This window comes from Leuciscus leuciscus, assembly GCF_965113295.1.
Source record: "Leuciscus leuciscus genome assembly, chromosome: 9".
Taxonomy (NCBI): Eukaryota; Metazoa; Chordata; class Actinopteri; order Cypriniformes; family Leuciscidae; genus Leuciscus; species Leuciscus leuciscus.
In genome coordinates, this window is record NC_138733.1 from 22,284,143 (window position 1) to 22,302,206 (window position 18,064).

General features: G+C 37.9%; 1 protein-coding gene across 5 annotated transcripts in view; it reads left to right on the top strand.

The window, feature by feature from the left end:
- Nucleotides 1-18,064, top strand: part of bcas3 (BCAS3 microtubule associated cell migration factor) — a 237,606-nt gene that overhangs the window by 24,537 nt on the left and 195,005 nt on the right. For all 5 annotated transcript variants that reach the window (XM_082180490.1, XM_082180488.1, XM_082180487.1 and 2 more), the window contains exons 8-13: nt 5,620-5,727; nt 5,847-5,923; nt 8,316-8,392; nt 10,320-10,403; nt 13,371-13,541; nt 15,872-15,965. In XM_082180490.1, the coding sequence (XP_082036616.1) occupies nt 5,620-5,727; nt 5,847-5,923; nt 8,316-8,392; nt 10,320-10,403; nt 13,371-13,541; nt 15,872-15,965 (611 nt within the window). The remainder of the gene's footprint in view (nt 1-5,619; nt 5,728-5,846; nt 5,924-8,315; nt 8,393-10,319; nt 10,404-13,370; nt 13,542-15,871; nt 15,966-18,064) is intronic.

Genomic DNA, 18,064 nt, shown 5'->3' on the forward strand with positions numbered 1-18,064 from the left:
TTATCACGGTCCAGAGATCAGAGTTGCGATTTGTCTGTTTCTTCATTTTCCTCAAACACCTTTTGAAAAGGAATGTCTCACACTTTAAGCATCTGTTTTCCATGTTTCTCATATAATAACAAAAAGCCTAAGAGGATAATAAAAGATCCTCATATCTTCCCTTATCTCAGAAGAAACGTTACACTGGGTGGGTTTATCGCAGTTTTAGATGATTCAACTTTTGAACAGACTTAAACTTTGTCCACTTTTAACAGATTTATTCTTATTTTTATTAATGGCATGTTTATTGAGTTTAGTTAGTGAATTAAGCCCCACATTATGTTCTGTGGTGTGTTTCTCAGAAGGTCGCCTGGTATTTTATTTGGTAAGGCAGTATTTGTTTTGCATTTCCAGAGCATGTAATTGTCTGTTCGTATTCGGAAAGCTTGTAAAGTAGCTGAAGCCAAAATGCGATGACGTCGCCCTATAAATGGATTTACTCGCTAGCGCTGATCTGCGTTTCCAGACTTCCTATTTTATATTCCTTTCCCCTTGTCAGTTTCTGTTCAGGATAGTGAAATGATTTAAACCTTACAATGTTAAAAGCACCAAAATGGTTATCTAACAAGGTTCAGAGTCATGCTAAACTACAGACATCAAAAAGTTTACGAGATTATAAAAGTGATGAGTTGGCTAGCTTGTCACATAGTGGCGTAATGTGCGTAATTACCATTGTAAACATATGTGTTGCTAAATTTAAGCCTGACCTTAACTGTAAAAATTGTTAATGTTCCACTCGAGAGTGACTTTTCCCATTTGGTTACCACGAGGGAGGCTGAGACCAGAAAAAAAGGCCTTTTTTATTGTCTTACCATGTTGAGGGGAGATGGATTTTGCAGGTGTGTCTTGGGAAGTTTTGTGAGATTGTACCCAGCTATTAGACTCCCAGTTGAGATTGTGGATATTCACGTTTAAAGCATTGTGAAGTTAAGTTAAGTCAAGTCGAATAAAGACATTTGAATTTAGCAGACATGAACTTGTGAGTGCAGGTCACCCTCACTTCCAGTATGTAAAATAATTGTGACAAATAAAACAAAAAATACTGACTTTTTTATAAACACTCAGTGACAAATTAAGTAGTGCATTTCAGTGAGAAATAACCTGATTTTGAACAGGAGAAAAATTGATTTTTCTCTGCTCTTTATCCTTAAAAATTATGCTATTAAAAAGTTAATACACAATAACTTTTATGACCCTATGTTAATCAGATTTAGTATATGTATTAACTTGGCCTTTGCTAAAGAAATGGCCTGGATGAAAGTGACATATATAAAGTCGGATGACTGAAGCCATGGGACAGGTCATAATATCTGTGCTCAATATCACCTAAAAGTGTGCTACACTGAAACGCTGATATGATTTTATAACGATAATTGAAATTTACTGACGCTTTCAAATCGAAGTCTCGATTCTCAGCGAGAGGAAATTGTATTATGTTGAGCATGCACTGTGTCCATTAGAAGCGGGCCATTAGTTACAATGCAAAAAGGCAAACAATTGAAGTGGCCAATTTGATGATTCTTTTTTCAAGGCTATCATTGTCCCGTTAATCAATCTGGGAGCATATCATTTGTGTCACATTGGCTCTAAAACGCTTTAAATTGGATTGATCTGACCCAGATTATATTGAAATCAATGAATAGTGGCTCTAAGACAAGTTTAGGAAGTTAAATGCCCCTATTAATCTTGGTGTCTGAATCCAGTGGGGGTTTTAGCCATGATGATAATTTCTTTGTAGATAGCTGTCTCTCTCGCCGAGACTTCAAGCGTCCACAGCTATAAAGGACACTAGAGGAGAATAAAAATGCAGACTAATAGCGTTTGCAGATTTCTGCAGTCCATTTGACACACTTATGCTATGTTCACACAGCAGACACGGCAAGGTTAGTCCTCAAAAATGATATTAATGAATTCAAATTCATGATATTTAATTTGTATATACACCCACTGGCCACTTTATTAGGTACACCTTGCTAGTACCGGATTGCCTTCAGAACTGCCTTAATTCCTCTGACCTCTGGCATCAACAAGGCATTTTCATCCACAGAACTTCCACTCAAGGGATATTTTCTTATTTTCAGACCATTCTCTGTAAACCCTAGAGATGGTCGTGAAAATCCCTGTATATCAGCAGTTTCTGAAATAGTCAGACCAGCCTGTCTGGCACCAACAACCACGCCACGTTCAAAGTCATTTAAATCAGTTTTCTTCCCCATTCTGATGTTAGGTTTGAACTTCAGCAGATTGTCTTGACCATGTCTAAATGCCTACATGCCTAAATGCATTGAGTTTCCATTTGATTGGCTGATTAGATATTTAGCGAGCAGTTGAACAGGTGTACCTAATAAAGTGGCTAGTTATAATTATAAATGGATATTATTTGTAATATAATATTTCTTATAAATATGTTTTATTAATTGGTATTGTTATATTTTATTATATTTACTATATTGCTTTTAAATACACAGTATATTGATCATCCTATTAAATTCATCCTATGAATTTTATCTATCTATCTATATATATATATATATATCTATATATATATATATATATATATATATATATATATATAATTTTAAAATATAGATTTTTTTTGTGTGGAAATTATAATTAAGATGTTTACATTTACATGTATGCAAAGAAAAATGTAAATATTGAAACATTTTTACCAAAATATATATTTTTTAGTTAATGGATGCACCATATGAAGTTATTCCTTAAATTAAAAGTTTTTCAAAAACATGTGAAACCAACATTGAAAAGAAATAGTACATTTCTGAGAACTTGGCACATTTTTGTTTTTAAATAATTTTTATTTATTTATCGTGGACCCTCTTTTTTTGCCATTGATACAAATCAAAATCAAACTCAAGCACTGATTGGAAATAATTCTGATTGGAAAGAAATATGTAACACCTCCCTCTTTCTTTGTTGTTTTCAGCAGAGTGTGTGGTCGCTGACCTGTGTTTGTATTTGTGATGTGGCTCTGAGACAGGGTTGTTCCTGGCAGCTGGCCGATGTAGAGATGCAGCCCTGGGCATGCGTTCATATCTGCGGTGGGTTCTACTGCTTACTGGATTGTGTTGTTGACACGCATGCTGTAATCCAGCCCTGGGTAAGCCTACAAACTCCCATAGTGGGCTCAGTCCAACCACGGGTCAGTTTTGCCACGCAGCTTTACCTCTTGGCCAATCCAGAACTCCAAATGGCCACAGCATGATTTTAGACTTGTGGGATGATTCCATCAGTCACCAAAGGATCTGAGACACTGAGTCTCAGCTGCAGGCTTGACCTTTCAGAAATTGAGAATGGGATGTCTATCACACTCAGCGAGCCTCCTGCTCCTAGACATTATCATGCTCTCTTAAAAACATCATGTGCAATCTGTCCACCCTGACCTCAAGCCAGATCGCTGAGGAGAAGTGGCTCAAATGGCAGCTGTTTGGGAACATGCTCAAAGTACAGGCTGGATTTGCAATCGTCACGGCTTCACTCAGAGATCACTCACTGTCTGTGAAAGTAATGACAAATTAAAAACCTCCCTGGCTCTTCATCACTCAGAATCAGAACTCTAAAGTATAGGATGTTGAGACGCACCACAGCTTTTTTTCATTTACGGTTTAAGTACTTCCATGTTCCACAATTTGTGGTCTGATGTCTTGGCTGCTTTGTAAAAACTGATACGTGCATGTTTGGAAAAAAAAAAGTTGTTTCCTCGACATGCTGTCCGTGCTGTTTTATCTAGTGTTTGCTTGCTTGTAAATTATGAATGAGGAGTAAAACTACATTTTCCAACATTAAAAAAGGTTAAACAAAGAATTGGGTGAATTACAGAATACAAAATGATGTGCAGTGTTGAATATGAATACAATAATTTTCATGATGATATAATTTGATTAAATTCAGTAAATTTGATTAAATCCTTCCGCTTGAAAGTTTGCTTGTATTGATGGCTAATTATGATTAGCTAGTTGTCCAACAACCAAATAGTTGATTAGTGAGATTCTAATCTCACTAATCAAAAGGCATACGTATTAACTGATACGTATCCTCTCGTAAAAGTTGTATCTATATATTCATCCCTCCTGCAGCACCGTTGCTATATCCATAATATATGCAGATGGATGTCTTTTGCTGTTGTGTCACGTCTCATTGTTTTTTGAGCGTCCTGGAACGTACGTTGCAGTTTTAAGACTCTGTGACAAGTTAAAACACTAAATGAGCATTCTTTTGAGTCATAGATTTGACTGTATTGTCTATTAAAGCCGGAACGTTGTATTGGCCAATCAGTATCTAGGATCGGATCTATAAAACTATCTGTTTTATGATGGCCTTCTTGACATCAGAACATAAGTCAATAGACCAAACCCTGTCAAACCCTTGTTTTCACTGAAGCTGTTACATCAGTAGCATAGCCAATAATGCTGCAGCACTAGGCACTATATATTTTATTGCCAAAGTATGTTAATGCTAATCTATGATGCATGATATAATCACTTCTTGTGAAGCGGCAGACAGTCGGTCGAATTAAGAGTCAGACACAGTGAAATCATTAGTGTTTGCCTTCAAAGCCAATTGTTTTGTCAATGAAGCACAGGCTATTGATCATTTTCAATTACGTGGAGTGCTTGATCAGCTCAGAGTCAGTGTCAATAACCCGGCCTCTTCAGTTCCAGCTTCGTCTATAGTTAGACTCCATATCCTTAAGTTTATTATTGTGGTTTGAACAACTTATGTACACTTAGCCACGGCTCCAACAGAATACCTGACTTGTTGGATTGGAATTCTGATCCAGTCCTATTGGGTTGGGCAATGCTGATGCCATGCATATTACTTCAAGACTAATATCCTGCGGAAAGCAAAGTGCCCAGCACAGCGTCTTACCAGAAACATTCTGTTAAGATGGTTAATATGGCAGGCCAGGCTGTGCCAGCTCAGTGCGGAATGCCTAATGAGGATTAATATCTGCCTTCATCACAAGCAACAGCCACTGCTTTCTCTTAACTCTCATCTACTTGATGAAGGTAGAGAGGAAATAACTACAGGATGTGAGTGTGAGAAAGTTTCTGGCCTGTTGGCGGGACTTGGTTTTGTAATGTGTTTTTATTCTTCATGAACTTAAACATTGGGTTTTGTGTTATTGCATATTACATTCAAAACGTAGTAGCCTTTTTTTTGTTTTGTTTTTAAAGGTTTGTGGTCGGTAAGACTTTTAAAAGTGGTAAAAAAAAACAAAACTCTCTTATGCTCACCAAGGCTGCATTTTACTTGATCAAAAAATATAGTAAAAACAGTAATATTGTGGAATAGTATTGCAGTTTAAAATAAGTTTCTTTATTTTTATTTTAATATATTTTAAAATGTAATTTATTCTGTGATGACAAAGCTGAATTTTCAGCATCATTACTCCAGTCAGTCTCACAATCCTTCAGAAATTATTCTAATATGCTGATTTGGTGCTCGAGAAACAAATTTTGAGAGAAAATTTTAGAATGATTTCTTTATTGTTATCCTTATAGTTATCGTTCTTGGTGTGAACGGGTCTTAACTAATCGCTGCTCTGTGTGTGTTTTGCAGGACAAGTCCCCCTTATTGTTGTGTGGACCTTTATTCATTGAGGACAGGAGAGATGGTCAAATCCATTCAGTTTAAAACGCCCATCTATGATCTTTACTGCAACAAAAGGTATGTTTACACACGTGTGTCCTGCACTTCAACTTGTAATCATTTTAAATGCAACATTAAGCTTATATATACTTTATTGTTTTTTCCCCAACTCCATCTCCATGCCTTCATGGCCACAGGATCCTCGTTGTTAGTCTTCAAGAAAAGATCGCTGCCTTTGACAGCTGCACCTTTATGAAAAAGTTCTTTGTCACAAGTAAGTTCTTCATGTTATAGATGTGTCTGCTGAACTTGACCTTTCATGACCTTCTCTAGTCTCCGACACAACTTTTCTCTGCCTCTTTGATCTGGAGCTTCGCAAAACAGGAAACCTAGTCTTGATTAATCCTCTTAACACACTGACTTCATTAAACCCACAAAACCCCACTCAACCCTTATACGTGCTGTCACACCAATGGAGCCGTTTTTCCCTGTGTCACTCCTCAGGGCTATACTATATCAAAGCTCATCCACAATTCCACAGGCCTGCTTGTTTACACAAATGGCTTTTGTTTTACAATGTGTCAGAGTTTGGCATTACCAGAAACTGTCTGTGTCAAACCGTCATCGCGTAGTGTAAACAATAACAAACAAATGCATATTGTCACTCAGCCCAGCTCTAGCACATAAAGAGCCATTTCCTCTCCTCCAGGCCAGACCACAGGCACAATCCAAATGGCTTTTTTGCACTCTTGAAGGAGATGCTACTCATAAGGTCCCAACTGTCATGTGCGCACAACTGTGTATGGTTTCAGAAAAATACACTGTCCATGTCACCATGTGTAACCAGGCCTCTGCTGCCCACTTAAGCAATCGTCTGTTGTAAATTGCTATTAGCGTTGTTTTAATGGCTCTCATTGTCTATCCGACTTCCCCGTCAATGTCTGTGCCACAGGAAACGGGGACGGTCAATAACCCTTTACATCATTAATTGCTTCTCTAAAGCTTCCTCAACATAGGAAGAACAAGACTTGACTTATTTTTTAAAGTAACAGACAGAAAAAAAGGGTTATTATAGTTAACTAAACCATTAAAAAACTGAAACCACCAATTTCGTTACCGTAATTTCCGGGATAAAAGTTGAATTTTTTATTTATCTGAAACAAGCTGCGACTTATTTCAAAGCGACAACGATAATGCAACTAATGTCAAGCGAAATAAAGTTAGTTTTATCCAATGTTCAGCTTACTGTAACTATAAGGTATAATTCACCCAAACACTCACTCTCATGTCATTTCAATTTATACGATTTTCGTTCAACTTCCAAACACAAATGAAGATATTTTTTTATGAAACCTGAGAGATTTCTGTCCCAACATTCAAAGTTCATTCCTCCCAAAAATATCTAAAAGACATCGTACAAATAATCAATCGAGTGGTCTAATCCAAATCCAAGTCTACTGAAGTGACACAATGGCTTTATATGATGAACGGATTTACAACGGCACGCATAGTAAACACGGACGTTCAAATGCTTGAGTGACGCGCAAAAACAACTTGAGAGTGAGTAAATGCAGGACTAAATTTTTGGATGACCTTATAGTTTGGAAATAGTCATTTTGGCATGCTTTCTTGCGATTAGAACTGTGATTGATTACATTGATCATCTGAAGCGCATATACACGCTGGAACGGCACTCCTCAAAGTAAAAGCACAAACATAATTTAAATCACCATATCACATTTTGTTTTAGTAGTATGATTATTCAAAGCGTTTTAGATGGTTTATTCTTACATGTTTACTGCATTAATTGTGGGAGAGTTTATCTGTGTTAGAGATCCAACGAATGCCTGCACTGAAAGTGTGAGTACTGTAAACATATTTTAAAAAATGGAAATGTCAAAAACACAACAAAATGACTAAACTTTAAATAAAGTTAAGATGGAAACATAATCCATTGTGTTTTTTGAGTGAGGTCTTCTCTCTCTGGCTGTGATATATCAAAACATTTGTGAAAATCCCCCAAGTCTAGCTCACAGGATGTGTTAAACACACGTTATCTCACAGCATCGGCTCCCTCCGCCTTGGAAAGGCACAAAAGGCTTTTGCGTTACTGTGCTTGTGGCTTACCTCAAGCCCCATTCACCCGAGTTTCAGATCCTGACTCTACACCCTAAATTACTGTCTGCAAATATTTTATATTCACTCTATGCTATAAATTACTGTCAGCACACTTCACACTGTGATATGCACTTGCGTAACCTTTCCGTTTGCGAGGGCGGAGAAAGAAGTTTGGTATTTCTGTGCTTGTTTATTAGGTTTTAGTTTAATAAGACCTTATCTGATTTGCATTTGCTTGCGTGTTTGCCCTGTTTGAATGTGTCCCACATGTGATATATGGCTACATTATCATGGCATGTGAGATTGGTACGGATTCTATGGCTGTATTGCTCTCTTGGGTCAATCTGTCTGGTAGTTAATAAGCTGAGGAGCCATTCTACTGTCACAAAATGCCATACCCCTTATTTAACCTCTGGTATTACTCTAACCCTAAGCTCTAGTAAAACAGTCTTGGACAAGATGCTGCTATGATGGATTATTTATGTCCTCTTTGTCCTGTCATTTAGTTTATCTCTTGTTATATTTGTGTGTTTTCCTTTTTGTTGCAGGCTGCTACCCTTGTCCTGGGCCCAACCTCAACCCTATAGCTCTGGGAAGCCGGTGGTTGGCCTATGCTGAGAACAAGGTAGTACAAACACCAAATATTTTAAAGAACTCCAGATGTACCAAAACACTGGTTTTCAGAAAGACAACCAAACTAGGCATTTTATTTCATTTCATTTTATATTTTATTTTTCTTACTTTTTCTGTTTTAGTTTATCTTTTATTATCTTTGATTTTATTTTTTAAATGTATTATTTATTTATTTATTTTATTTGTTTTACTTTTTTATATTTATAGTCATGAATTAGATATTCTTTACATTAGGGGTGTAACGATGCACTCAAGTCACTATTCGAGACAGTTTTCATCACTGAACTCACGATACAATACTATTGCAATATTTTAAGCCAAAATAAAGAAAGGTTTTTTATTTTAATTTTATTATTATTAGTAGTATTAGTATTACTTCTAAGGCATATGGTAAAAATATAGCACAAATGTATTGTTGATTATTGATGTATTGTTGAAATGCTAAATTTGCTATTACATCAGGGGTGGACTTGAATAGGCTTGGACTTGGTCCTGGTCCCCAATGCACAAGGCAATAGTGACACCAGAATAAAAATGTTCATGATTCTGAAGCTGAAAATATAAAATTATGTTTGACTCATATGCTTGCACAATGTCTCTGACTACATTTATTTAAAAAATGTAGGCCCTAAAATCAGACATTTGACAATACCAATACCCATAAATATTGCCTTATTTTATTATACATTTTATTCAACATTATATGTTGTAGTTTAATGTAATAATGTCACTGAAACTCTGTAAACTTTCGTTTTTTTCTACACTCGCACTTTCAATGCAGGCATTTGTTGGATCTCTTACACAGACAGACAAGCCTCGCACACACAGACTCTCCCGTTGCTCTCCCTCTATTAATGCACATGCATGATAAGAAAAAAACTTTTAAAAAGCTTTGTATAATCATACTACTAAAACTAAAAACGCTGTGATTTAAATGATGTTTGTGTTTTCACGTTGAGGAGTGCCATTCTAGCGCTTATGCACTTTGCAATCACAGTTCTAATCGCAAAGTGTGTCTAAATGACTATTCCCAAACTTAAAGGGTTAGTTCACCCAGAAATTACAATTCTGTCTTCATTTACTCAGCATGTACTCACCCTCATGTTGTTCTTGCATGTCACACATGCACATACATTACAAATTTGGGCTTTTTTTTATTAGAACACTCAGATTAAACCGCTCGATTTGATTTTTTTTTTTTTTTTTTTTGCCTTTATGACTTTTTGGGGGATCTTTGAAGTTTTAAAAGACACTACATTTTATAATAAATGTGATTTATTAATTAATAATTCGTTCCGTTGTGCTCCATCCAGAGGTTTTTGAACACAAGAACATGCCCTGTTTGAACTTCCAGCACCTCTGATCAGTCAGCCTAATAATTCAGGCCTTCCTTCAGACTGATTTGTTGCTGAAAATGTGTTACTTGGAAACAGCCCTAAGTTAAACTGCAGTTGCCTTCTAAATGTTTTTATTGCACATATCATTATAAAGACAATGTGTGTCATATCGATAGGAGCTAACAATATAATATGACATATTATTATTAAGTAGACCCTCGATTCGCCGCCATTTATGTAATGGGTGCGGTTTGTTTGCCTTAGAGAGGCCAGTTGCTGCCTAATAATGGACAGATGGGACAGTGTGTCTGGGCAAAGGTAATGAGTTTCTGGCCAATGGCAGCTGAAGTGTTGAATAGGTCTGGGACAGGGACCCTAGAGGGAGTGCGCTATAGAATGGGGCTGAAGAACTGTTTGTTGTCCTAATGGCATCCTCCTCCTCCTTTTACTCACCGTGCCCGCCTGCAGACGTCCTGGCGCGGGCTGTGACAGGCCTCTGTGGGTTAATGAGTGCTGGGGAGCTGAAAGGTTCTGGATGATAATGTGACTCTGTTCTGTCTCTGTTTGTGTGTGTGTGTGTAGCTGATCCGGTGTCATCAGTCCCGTGGTGGGGCCTGTGGAGATAATGCCCAGTCCTACACTGCCACTGTCATCAGTGCCGCTAAAGTGAGTTCACCCTTTTTTTTTTTTTTTACCACTGCCATGCCTGCCACACTCTTCAACACACGTGTTATAGTGGCCTCAAAGAGTATTTACACACCCTAAGCCACAAATAAATATCAGATAGATATATGGATAGATGGGTAGAATAAGCATACTTTCAAATAATTAATTTCATAAAAAAAAGTTTATTGAAGTTTTTTTCTATATAGAAAAATAGATATACTGCTCAAAACAAATACACTAAGAACTTACTGGTTGTCTAATGTTAAAGGATAATTGGGGGTAAAAAGTAAAAAATTGTCTAGTTTAGAGAAAAGCCTTATTTGTTTGCAGATGCCACATGGTTTGATATTTTGTATCTAATTCAGTGAGGTCCATACATTTTGAGTGTGGCTTTAGTGTCCAAATACTTTTAGGGGTCACACTGACACACTTTTGTCCACACATTGACCAACAGATACAGTACTTTGTCAACACTTGTGCCACAATTTTTGCACAGATTATTTCAGTTGTGTCTTGCTGAGAGACTTGTCTTTCTTATGAGCTTTATTTTGTTTTATAAGATTAAAGCCAGCCATTCTTTGGTAAAATCTGACATTTATAACTGTTGGTGCACAGTTGGCATGTCGTGCTGAGGATTCCCACTGCTTATAAAAATCATTCAACATGGTGAGGAAATGATTTGTTTATTTTAGCATTTACTCTGGCCAAACTTTTTCATATTGTAGAGCTAAAAGAACATATCAGCGTTTTATTTCCAGAAATTATTGGCCCAGTGATTTTTAAATCTTGAAAGTTGTCACATTAATTAATGATTATCCTCTTTACAAGGCAATAAATCTAACCATACAGCTTAATGTCGCTCTTGCTCTTTTTCTCCTGTTTTTTTGCACTTATTTGTGTTTTTCAGCCATGCTTTCCTTCCTGTTTGCTCTGCTCTAAATGAAGCTCATAATGTGTGCTGTTCCACTCACTTTATTCACCCTATAGCATCCCAGAGCGTTCTCGACATAGTCCTTAGTGATTCAGAGACCCACTAGAGTTCATTTAGTGGTGCCAGAACCTTGGTGCTTAACCTTTCATATGGTTCCAGTCTCCTCTCTTGGTTGCTTAATTGATTTATTAAGCCCACATCTGTATTCCCCGGCCGCCGGCCTGATCACTGCCTAACGAGCGCTAACGGCTTACGTGAGAGAAGAGCCATTAGCCTTAATGGCGGTATACATCAAAAGGAGCACAGCAAAGGTTAGCAGGGAGGAAAACAAGGTTAAAAAAGCCTTGATACGCAGACAGGCCGTCTGCAGACGGGGCTGTGATTTATAACCATCTCCTCCACTCTGACACACAGTCCCTGTGCTGAGTGGCTCTGAGTGCGGCCGTCTGGGGGCCAGGGGGCCATCTCCCATCAATCCTGTAACACAATCACAAAAGGAGGGGGAGGGCGCCTTTTGCAAAATTGAATTCTTGCAAGGCACAGATTGTGTAAATGAGCGCGATGTGACCAAAAGAGAGATGTCATTGTGCTAGCCACAAGTCTGCGTGAGCGGGGTGCCCCAGGGCTCTGTTTTCAGACCTCTGCCGCTGTGAACTGTGTTTGGGGTAAGTGGATAGCACAGCTTAAGTAGGGTCTCCTCTAGTTCTCACTTAATGGAGTGAGCGTTGCTGTATGTGTGTGTCTGTCTGCCAAGGCCCCGGAGAGCTTAATCAGGCATTCAGGCCAAGCGGCAGCGTCAATACCTCGTGGCGCCTGTGTTTGTTGGGCCCTTTGGAGAATGCTCTGACAAGCCCACTAACTGACTGTGTGTAAATTGCTTTGCCCCATCAATTATTAAGAGAAGCGTTTGCCTCCTAATTGATCAACACTAATGTGTTTTCTAATCACTGCAGTTAGAGTTTTTAGTGCTAATCCAAACAGTCCCCATTGATCAGGGCTAGCAAGGGGAGGGGCGGCCGGCTGGTGGCAGACACTGCACTGACTGCTGTGCCAGAACTCGGACATCTCTTCTCAGCTCATATCTATGAGTACACACTCACACAAACGCTAACCGTTAGCCTACACGGCTAACTTACACACCTGTCTGTTGACATTGACTCAAACAACACTGGATGCAAACATGTTTTTTAGGTCATTACTCAACAAAATCTCTGGATGTGGGAACATTGTTTGCGGTATTGATTGGAGTGTTGCAATAGAACTTATGGTTGGCTAGCTAGCACAAATGTTGCAGAATGAAATGTTTTTTATCTTTTAACCCTTTGCATGAATTTTTATGTTTTGCTTTATGATTCATACATTTTAAATTTTTACTTCAGAACAAGCATAAAATTATTCCACTTTTTTTTTTTCAAAATAATGATTTTAAAAGATCTATCCATACGATAAATGCTAGTAGAAAATATTCCCAAGGTACTGACCACTTTCGTCAGCTGTTTTAAATGAATTCATAAATGTATATTTATTAAATAAAATTCAATGTCATATAAAGAGTATAGTCATTTACAATTATGAGTAGTAATCAAAAGTTGTGGTTTGGATGTAACATCATCCCCTAAATTGTTAACTGTGGTTAAAGATCTGAACAGATCAAGGGTGAAATCCAAACAAATTCCAGTGTTCCTAAATACCGGTAAGTGATGCACCAAAATTTCGGCAAGCCGAAAATATTTGACAAAAAAATCGAATTAGCACTTCAAATTTGTTTGGCTGAAATATAGAGATGCAGCTTGTTGCCAAAGAATTTAACTGCAACTGGTTTACTTTACCATTTGAGAACACGACACCGTGAACAGCATACTGAGTTCAATTAACCAATTACCCAAATTTAATTGTTTTCGGTTTCATTTCTCAGATAAAATAAATTTAGTTTTCTTTATATAAAAAATAAACAAATAATTCTATGCATCGCTATCATAAATCACTACAGCATTTTTATTTCTATTTCTAACATTGTGTCTCTGTCTTCCTGTCAGACGTTGAAGACGGGCCTGACCATGGTGGGTAAGGTTGTGACCCAGCTCGCTGGTACGGTGCCATCAGGGGTGCCTGACGAGGAGGGCACTGCCCACAGTGGCACCCGCCGCAGCCCTCACCAACCTGGCGTGGTCACCATCATAGACACCCACACTGTGGGAGAAGGACAGGTAAGAAACGCTCACTTATACAGCATAATCAGTACGATTTTGCCAGGGATTGAGGTCTGAATGACGAGATTTCTAGCACTGTTTATGGTACTTTCTTCACCCTTGTGACCTTGATCCTCAAGAACCCAGATTCATTCCTCTTTTCTCTGCGATAAATAATCCATTAATCCCATTCATAACTCATTCAGTATTAGAGCTTCTTGTGGCCCAAGGGGTTTGTCATCACCTTGTCATAAGAGCACATGCTCCACCGTTCGTTCACAGACTCCATGCCAGGCCGCAGTCTCCTGATCTCATGATTTAGCCATTTCCTGTGGCTCTTTCCCCCTTGGCTGGCACAACCGTAGACTTTTAGCATGAGATCACAGGCAGGTCATTGCAGGAGCATTACAGAAAAGGTCTACCGTCCTTTCCTTTTCCACCAAGGCCTTAATGTGTGTTAAAAGAGGACTTGTAGGTGTGTGACACATGATCACTTTAATAGAGCACTCGGTGTAAAGGCTAGCTGTAATATTTACAGTTCTCCTGTTCAAGGATTTTTACTTGGAGAGAGGTTAAGTTGGAACAGGTTTTGCTATCCTATTGATTCTGACCCATGTAAAAATATCCTTCCATTTAGTGGACTGTTAAAAATAAGATAGTTAAACCTTCAATTCTCTATTAGAGTCTACCGTGAGCCGTTTAACACGTTACTCTCATTTAAATGTGTGATTTATTCGGTTTATTTATAAACCTGTATCATGCTGATTTGTCAGAGTCAACACTTTCTAAAAGAGGTTTCCTGCTTTTATATCACAATCCACAATAAAGCCAACCCTTACAAGAAGCTGCGCTCCTCCCAATACGGACTAGTTATGTTTTCGATGTTCACACAAAACAGATTTGCGGAATTTACTGTCAATGCCATTCTCCCGTGACTCCAGCAGTGGTCTTGGCATTTTCTCTTCTGTTTTTCCCCCCCCATCTCCCCCTCTCCCAGTCTCAGGGGACACACCCCTACCTTCTCATCTTCATCATCCCCTCTCAGCTCTGTATTTCCTGCAGGTTTATTTGCTCTTCGGATCAATCCACACACAAATTCTTTTCCGAAGCAATAGTATATTCCTGTACAGAACAACATTGTCTTTTTTTGCCCCCAATAAAAGCGATCTGGTTTGTGTCACAGGGGCATTTTTTGCAGTCTAAAATAAATGTCTGGGTTTCAGAGTAAGGCTGTTTTCTGTTTGGACTGGATCCTATTAAAAGCTGCCTTGCTCCTTAATGCAACACTCCGCTAGATTTATCACTCTTCTCTCCGGCTGTCTCATGTCTGGGCTTGGTTATAATCTCTTTCATGAGCAAACTTAACAGAGGACCACTGACCAGAGAATAGCCCCGTATGAGCAACACACTCTCCTTTTTCTTTCTTTCTTTCTTTCTTTCAAGTTGATAGGCTATTTATATAATAGGCATGGAATTTAAATTGAATTTTAATATTTACATATTTTTGTGTTTTGTATTGTTTTTAGGTTATTTAATAATTGGTTTGTGAGTAAATAAAGAAAAGGTTAACGTTCTTTCTCTATGCCTCCTTTTATTTTTCGTTTTTATTTTCTTGTAGTGATGCACATAAAGGGATGAATTACAGTTTCACATTACAGTTCTTTTTAACTGGGAGCTATTAATCTCTTTGGGGTATCAAAACGTGAAGAGACACTATAGAGTTTCCTCCTGCTGTGTTTGTTTTAACTCCTTCAACATGTCACTTTTTCTTCCTGTCTGATACAGTACTGTTGCGCTGTGGGCTTTGGCAGAATATGCACATTGATCACAGTGGTCATGTGGGTTAGTCTTTCTTTCTTTGAAGCCGTGTTCATAAAACACACCAACATATTTGCGGACATCTTTTAAAAATTGTCAAATTTATTTGAATTCCATAATGAAACTATTTTGCCGACCATACGTCATTTAAAGCTAAAATCTTCCAGTGTGGATTAAAGTAGACACAAGGATAATTGTTAAGCACCCGCAAGAGGGCAACATGTTTAGGGTTGAATGACATGATGGGGAATGGATGATGATCATAAAAAAAGACGTGGAAACATTTTCAGCTCATTTTTTGCTATTCGAGCACAACTTAAAACGCACTTTGTTTTAAACAAAATGCCAAAACACATCTTTGTTTAACTGATTAAATCTTATGTAACGGTGAAGATCAGATTGCACAGGCCATTGTAGAGCCAATGACCAGCTATGTGTCTAAAACACTAAGACGTGAGGTAAACAAGACGTCAGCCTTTATTTATGTGGCTTCATCAACTTACTGTAGCTTTATTGTGTGTATGTTTCAGGTTCTTGTTAGCGAGGATTCTGATGGAGAAGGAGTGATTGCACATTTTCCAGCACATGATAAGCCTATATCCTGCATGGCGTTTAACCCGAGTGGTAAGTGAACACCTCATTGTGATGCCTCACTGAGTTCTACCAAAGCACAAAACTCCAGGAACTTGGATGGCAGGCGTTTACATGGTCTTAAAGGGTACAAGTTGTGAATGTTCCTTGCCTTATTGAAGTAAAACAATGAATTACAATGCAGATGCATTCTGTTCACTACACAAAGTTCCTTCCCCAGTCAACCCAGACCTTTTAGACCAAGATGCAATGGTATTGAGCTGCTCTGATAGCCGACCTGGTACGACACTGATACATGGAGTTTAGCCAATCATACTGCTAATAACTGCTAATTCATTTAGAAGTCATTTAGATCACCTAAATTAAGATTCTATTATCTTTTACTTGTCTTTTATGTTGTTCCAAATCTTTATGTTTTCATGCTGAAATAGAATGATGTTGGATAGAATAGAAATTGGAATGTTGACTGCTGTTTTCTATATAATAGAAGTGTATTGGACTCTTGCATATATTCCGAGTCTTTTGAAGTTACACAAATTAGGGTATACAAATACAATTTTGGGGTGAACTATTCTTTTAATTCTGAGGGTGGATAATAGTAATTTAAAACCAAAGTTTGACTTTTTGGTGCTGGAAGGCTCGTCTAATATTATAAGTAGACTTCAGAGGAAAAATAGAATGATACAGAACTGTAAAGTATGGTCAATTTGAGAAGGAGATGACGGTGTCAGTCATGTCACCTTTTTGCATGTAACCTCATCTTGTTCCCTAAGCGTTCCTGTCTGCTTGGCCCTTGAGATCATGTGAGATCTGTTGTTCTGAAAAGCAGCCTTTGTGTGTCTGTTGGAGAAACTGCCCTCTAGCACATCATTCACTGTCATTTTTTTCCCTCCTTTTCCTCTCTTTCCATCCTTCTCTTTCTCCCTTTCTCTCTTTAACATATAGTGGGATATTTAGTTCTCATTAATCTTGTTCATGTCTGTCTCTCCTGAAGTGTATTGAGGTAACAAAGCCCTCGGTCTCTTTTGGATGAAATACCCCAAGCACTGAACAGGTACAATGTCTATTCAGAAGGTGTAGGACAGGTTCATAACTCTTTGAACCTTCAGTCAGCCACGTCACAACATGCTTTAGTCATGCTTTAGGCTTGTTGGTTATTCATTACCTGTTGCATTTTGCACCTTATTTAATCAAATCTTTTTGAGGAATGGTACCATCAGGACATTATGCAGGCAGGATTCGAATGCTCTTCTGCTTGAGTACCGTGACTTGATGTGTCTGCAGCAACTAGGCCATGGCTCCAACAATTTTGGGGATTTTATGAAAAAATACAGTAAAACCAAGGCTGGAATGTCCTCAACCTGACCTTGAACGAGAGTCTTGGCTCATTTTGATAGGCAGTTATCTGATCACTTTTTAATTTTACATATAGTCATGTTTGTTTCTCCGGATATCCAGTCCAGTCACAATGGCTCATTGTGAGTTGTGTGTTGCAGATTGAGGGCCCTTCTAATAAGAAGGTGCTGAAAGCTGCTGATAGCCATTGCCCTTAGTGAAATCCTTCACATATCTGTTCTTACTAATGAACACATGGAGACTCCATTGTGGATGAGTCATTGTGTACATAAGTGTACACCTCTGGGTTCAGATGTTTTGTGCATCGTATTACTGAAAGATTATAAGGAAATGTTGCATATCTTAGTAGATCAAAACATTCCTGATGGATGTTCTGCCTCAACCGCACAATATTGAACTGATGCCAAACCATGCCACAAAACTCGGGCATGTGAGCCGTGATTGAGTTTGGTAGCTGTGATGTTATAAAGAGGATTTATGCAAAGAGTAGTTTAGAGCAAATAAATATAACTTATTCATTTATGATTGATTTATTAATTAATATTTTTAGAAAATAAGTAATAAAACAGTGTTAACATTCACTTTGTTCCACATTTTAATTACAATTTATTGTTATTTTATATGTATTATTTTAATTATAGCGCTGTGCTGTTATTTGTCACTGTCTTTTTTGTTTCAAATCATTTTTATTTTTATTTTAGGGGAAACTTTTTTTTTTCATACAGTACTCACCTGGGCAAAGATAAATACAAAAAATTGGGCCAAGCCCAAAATGG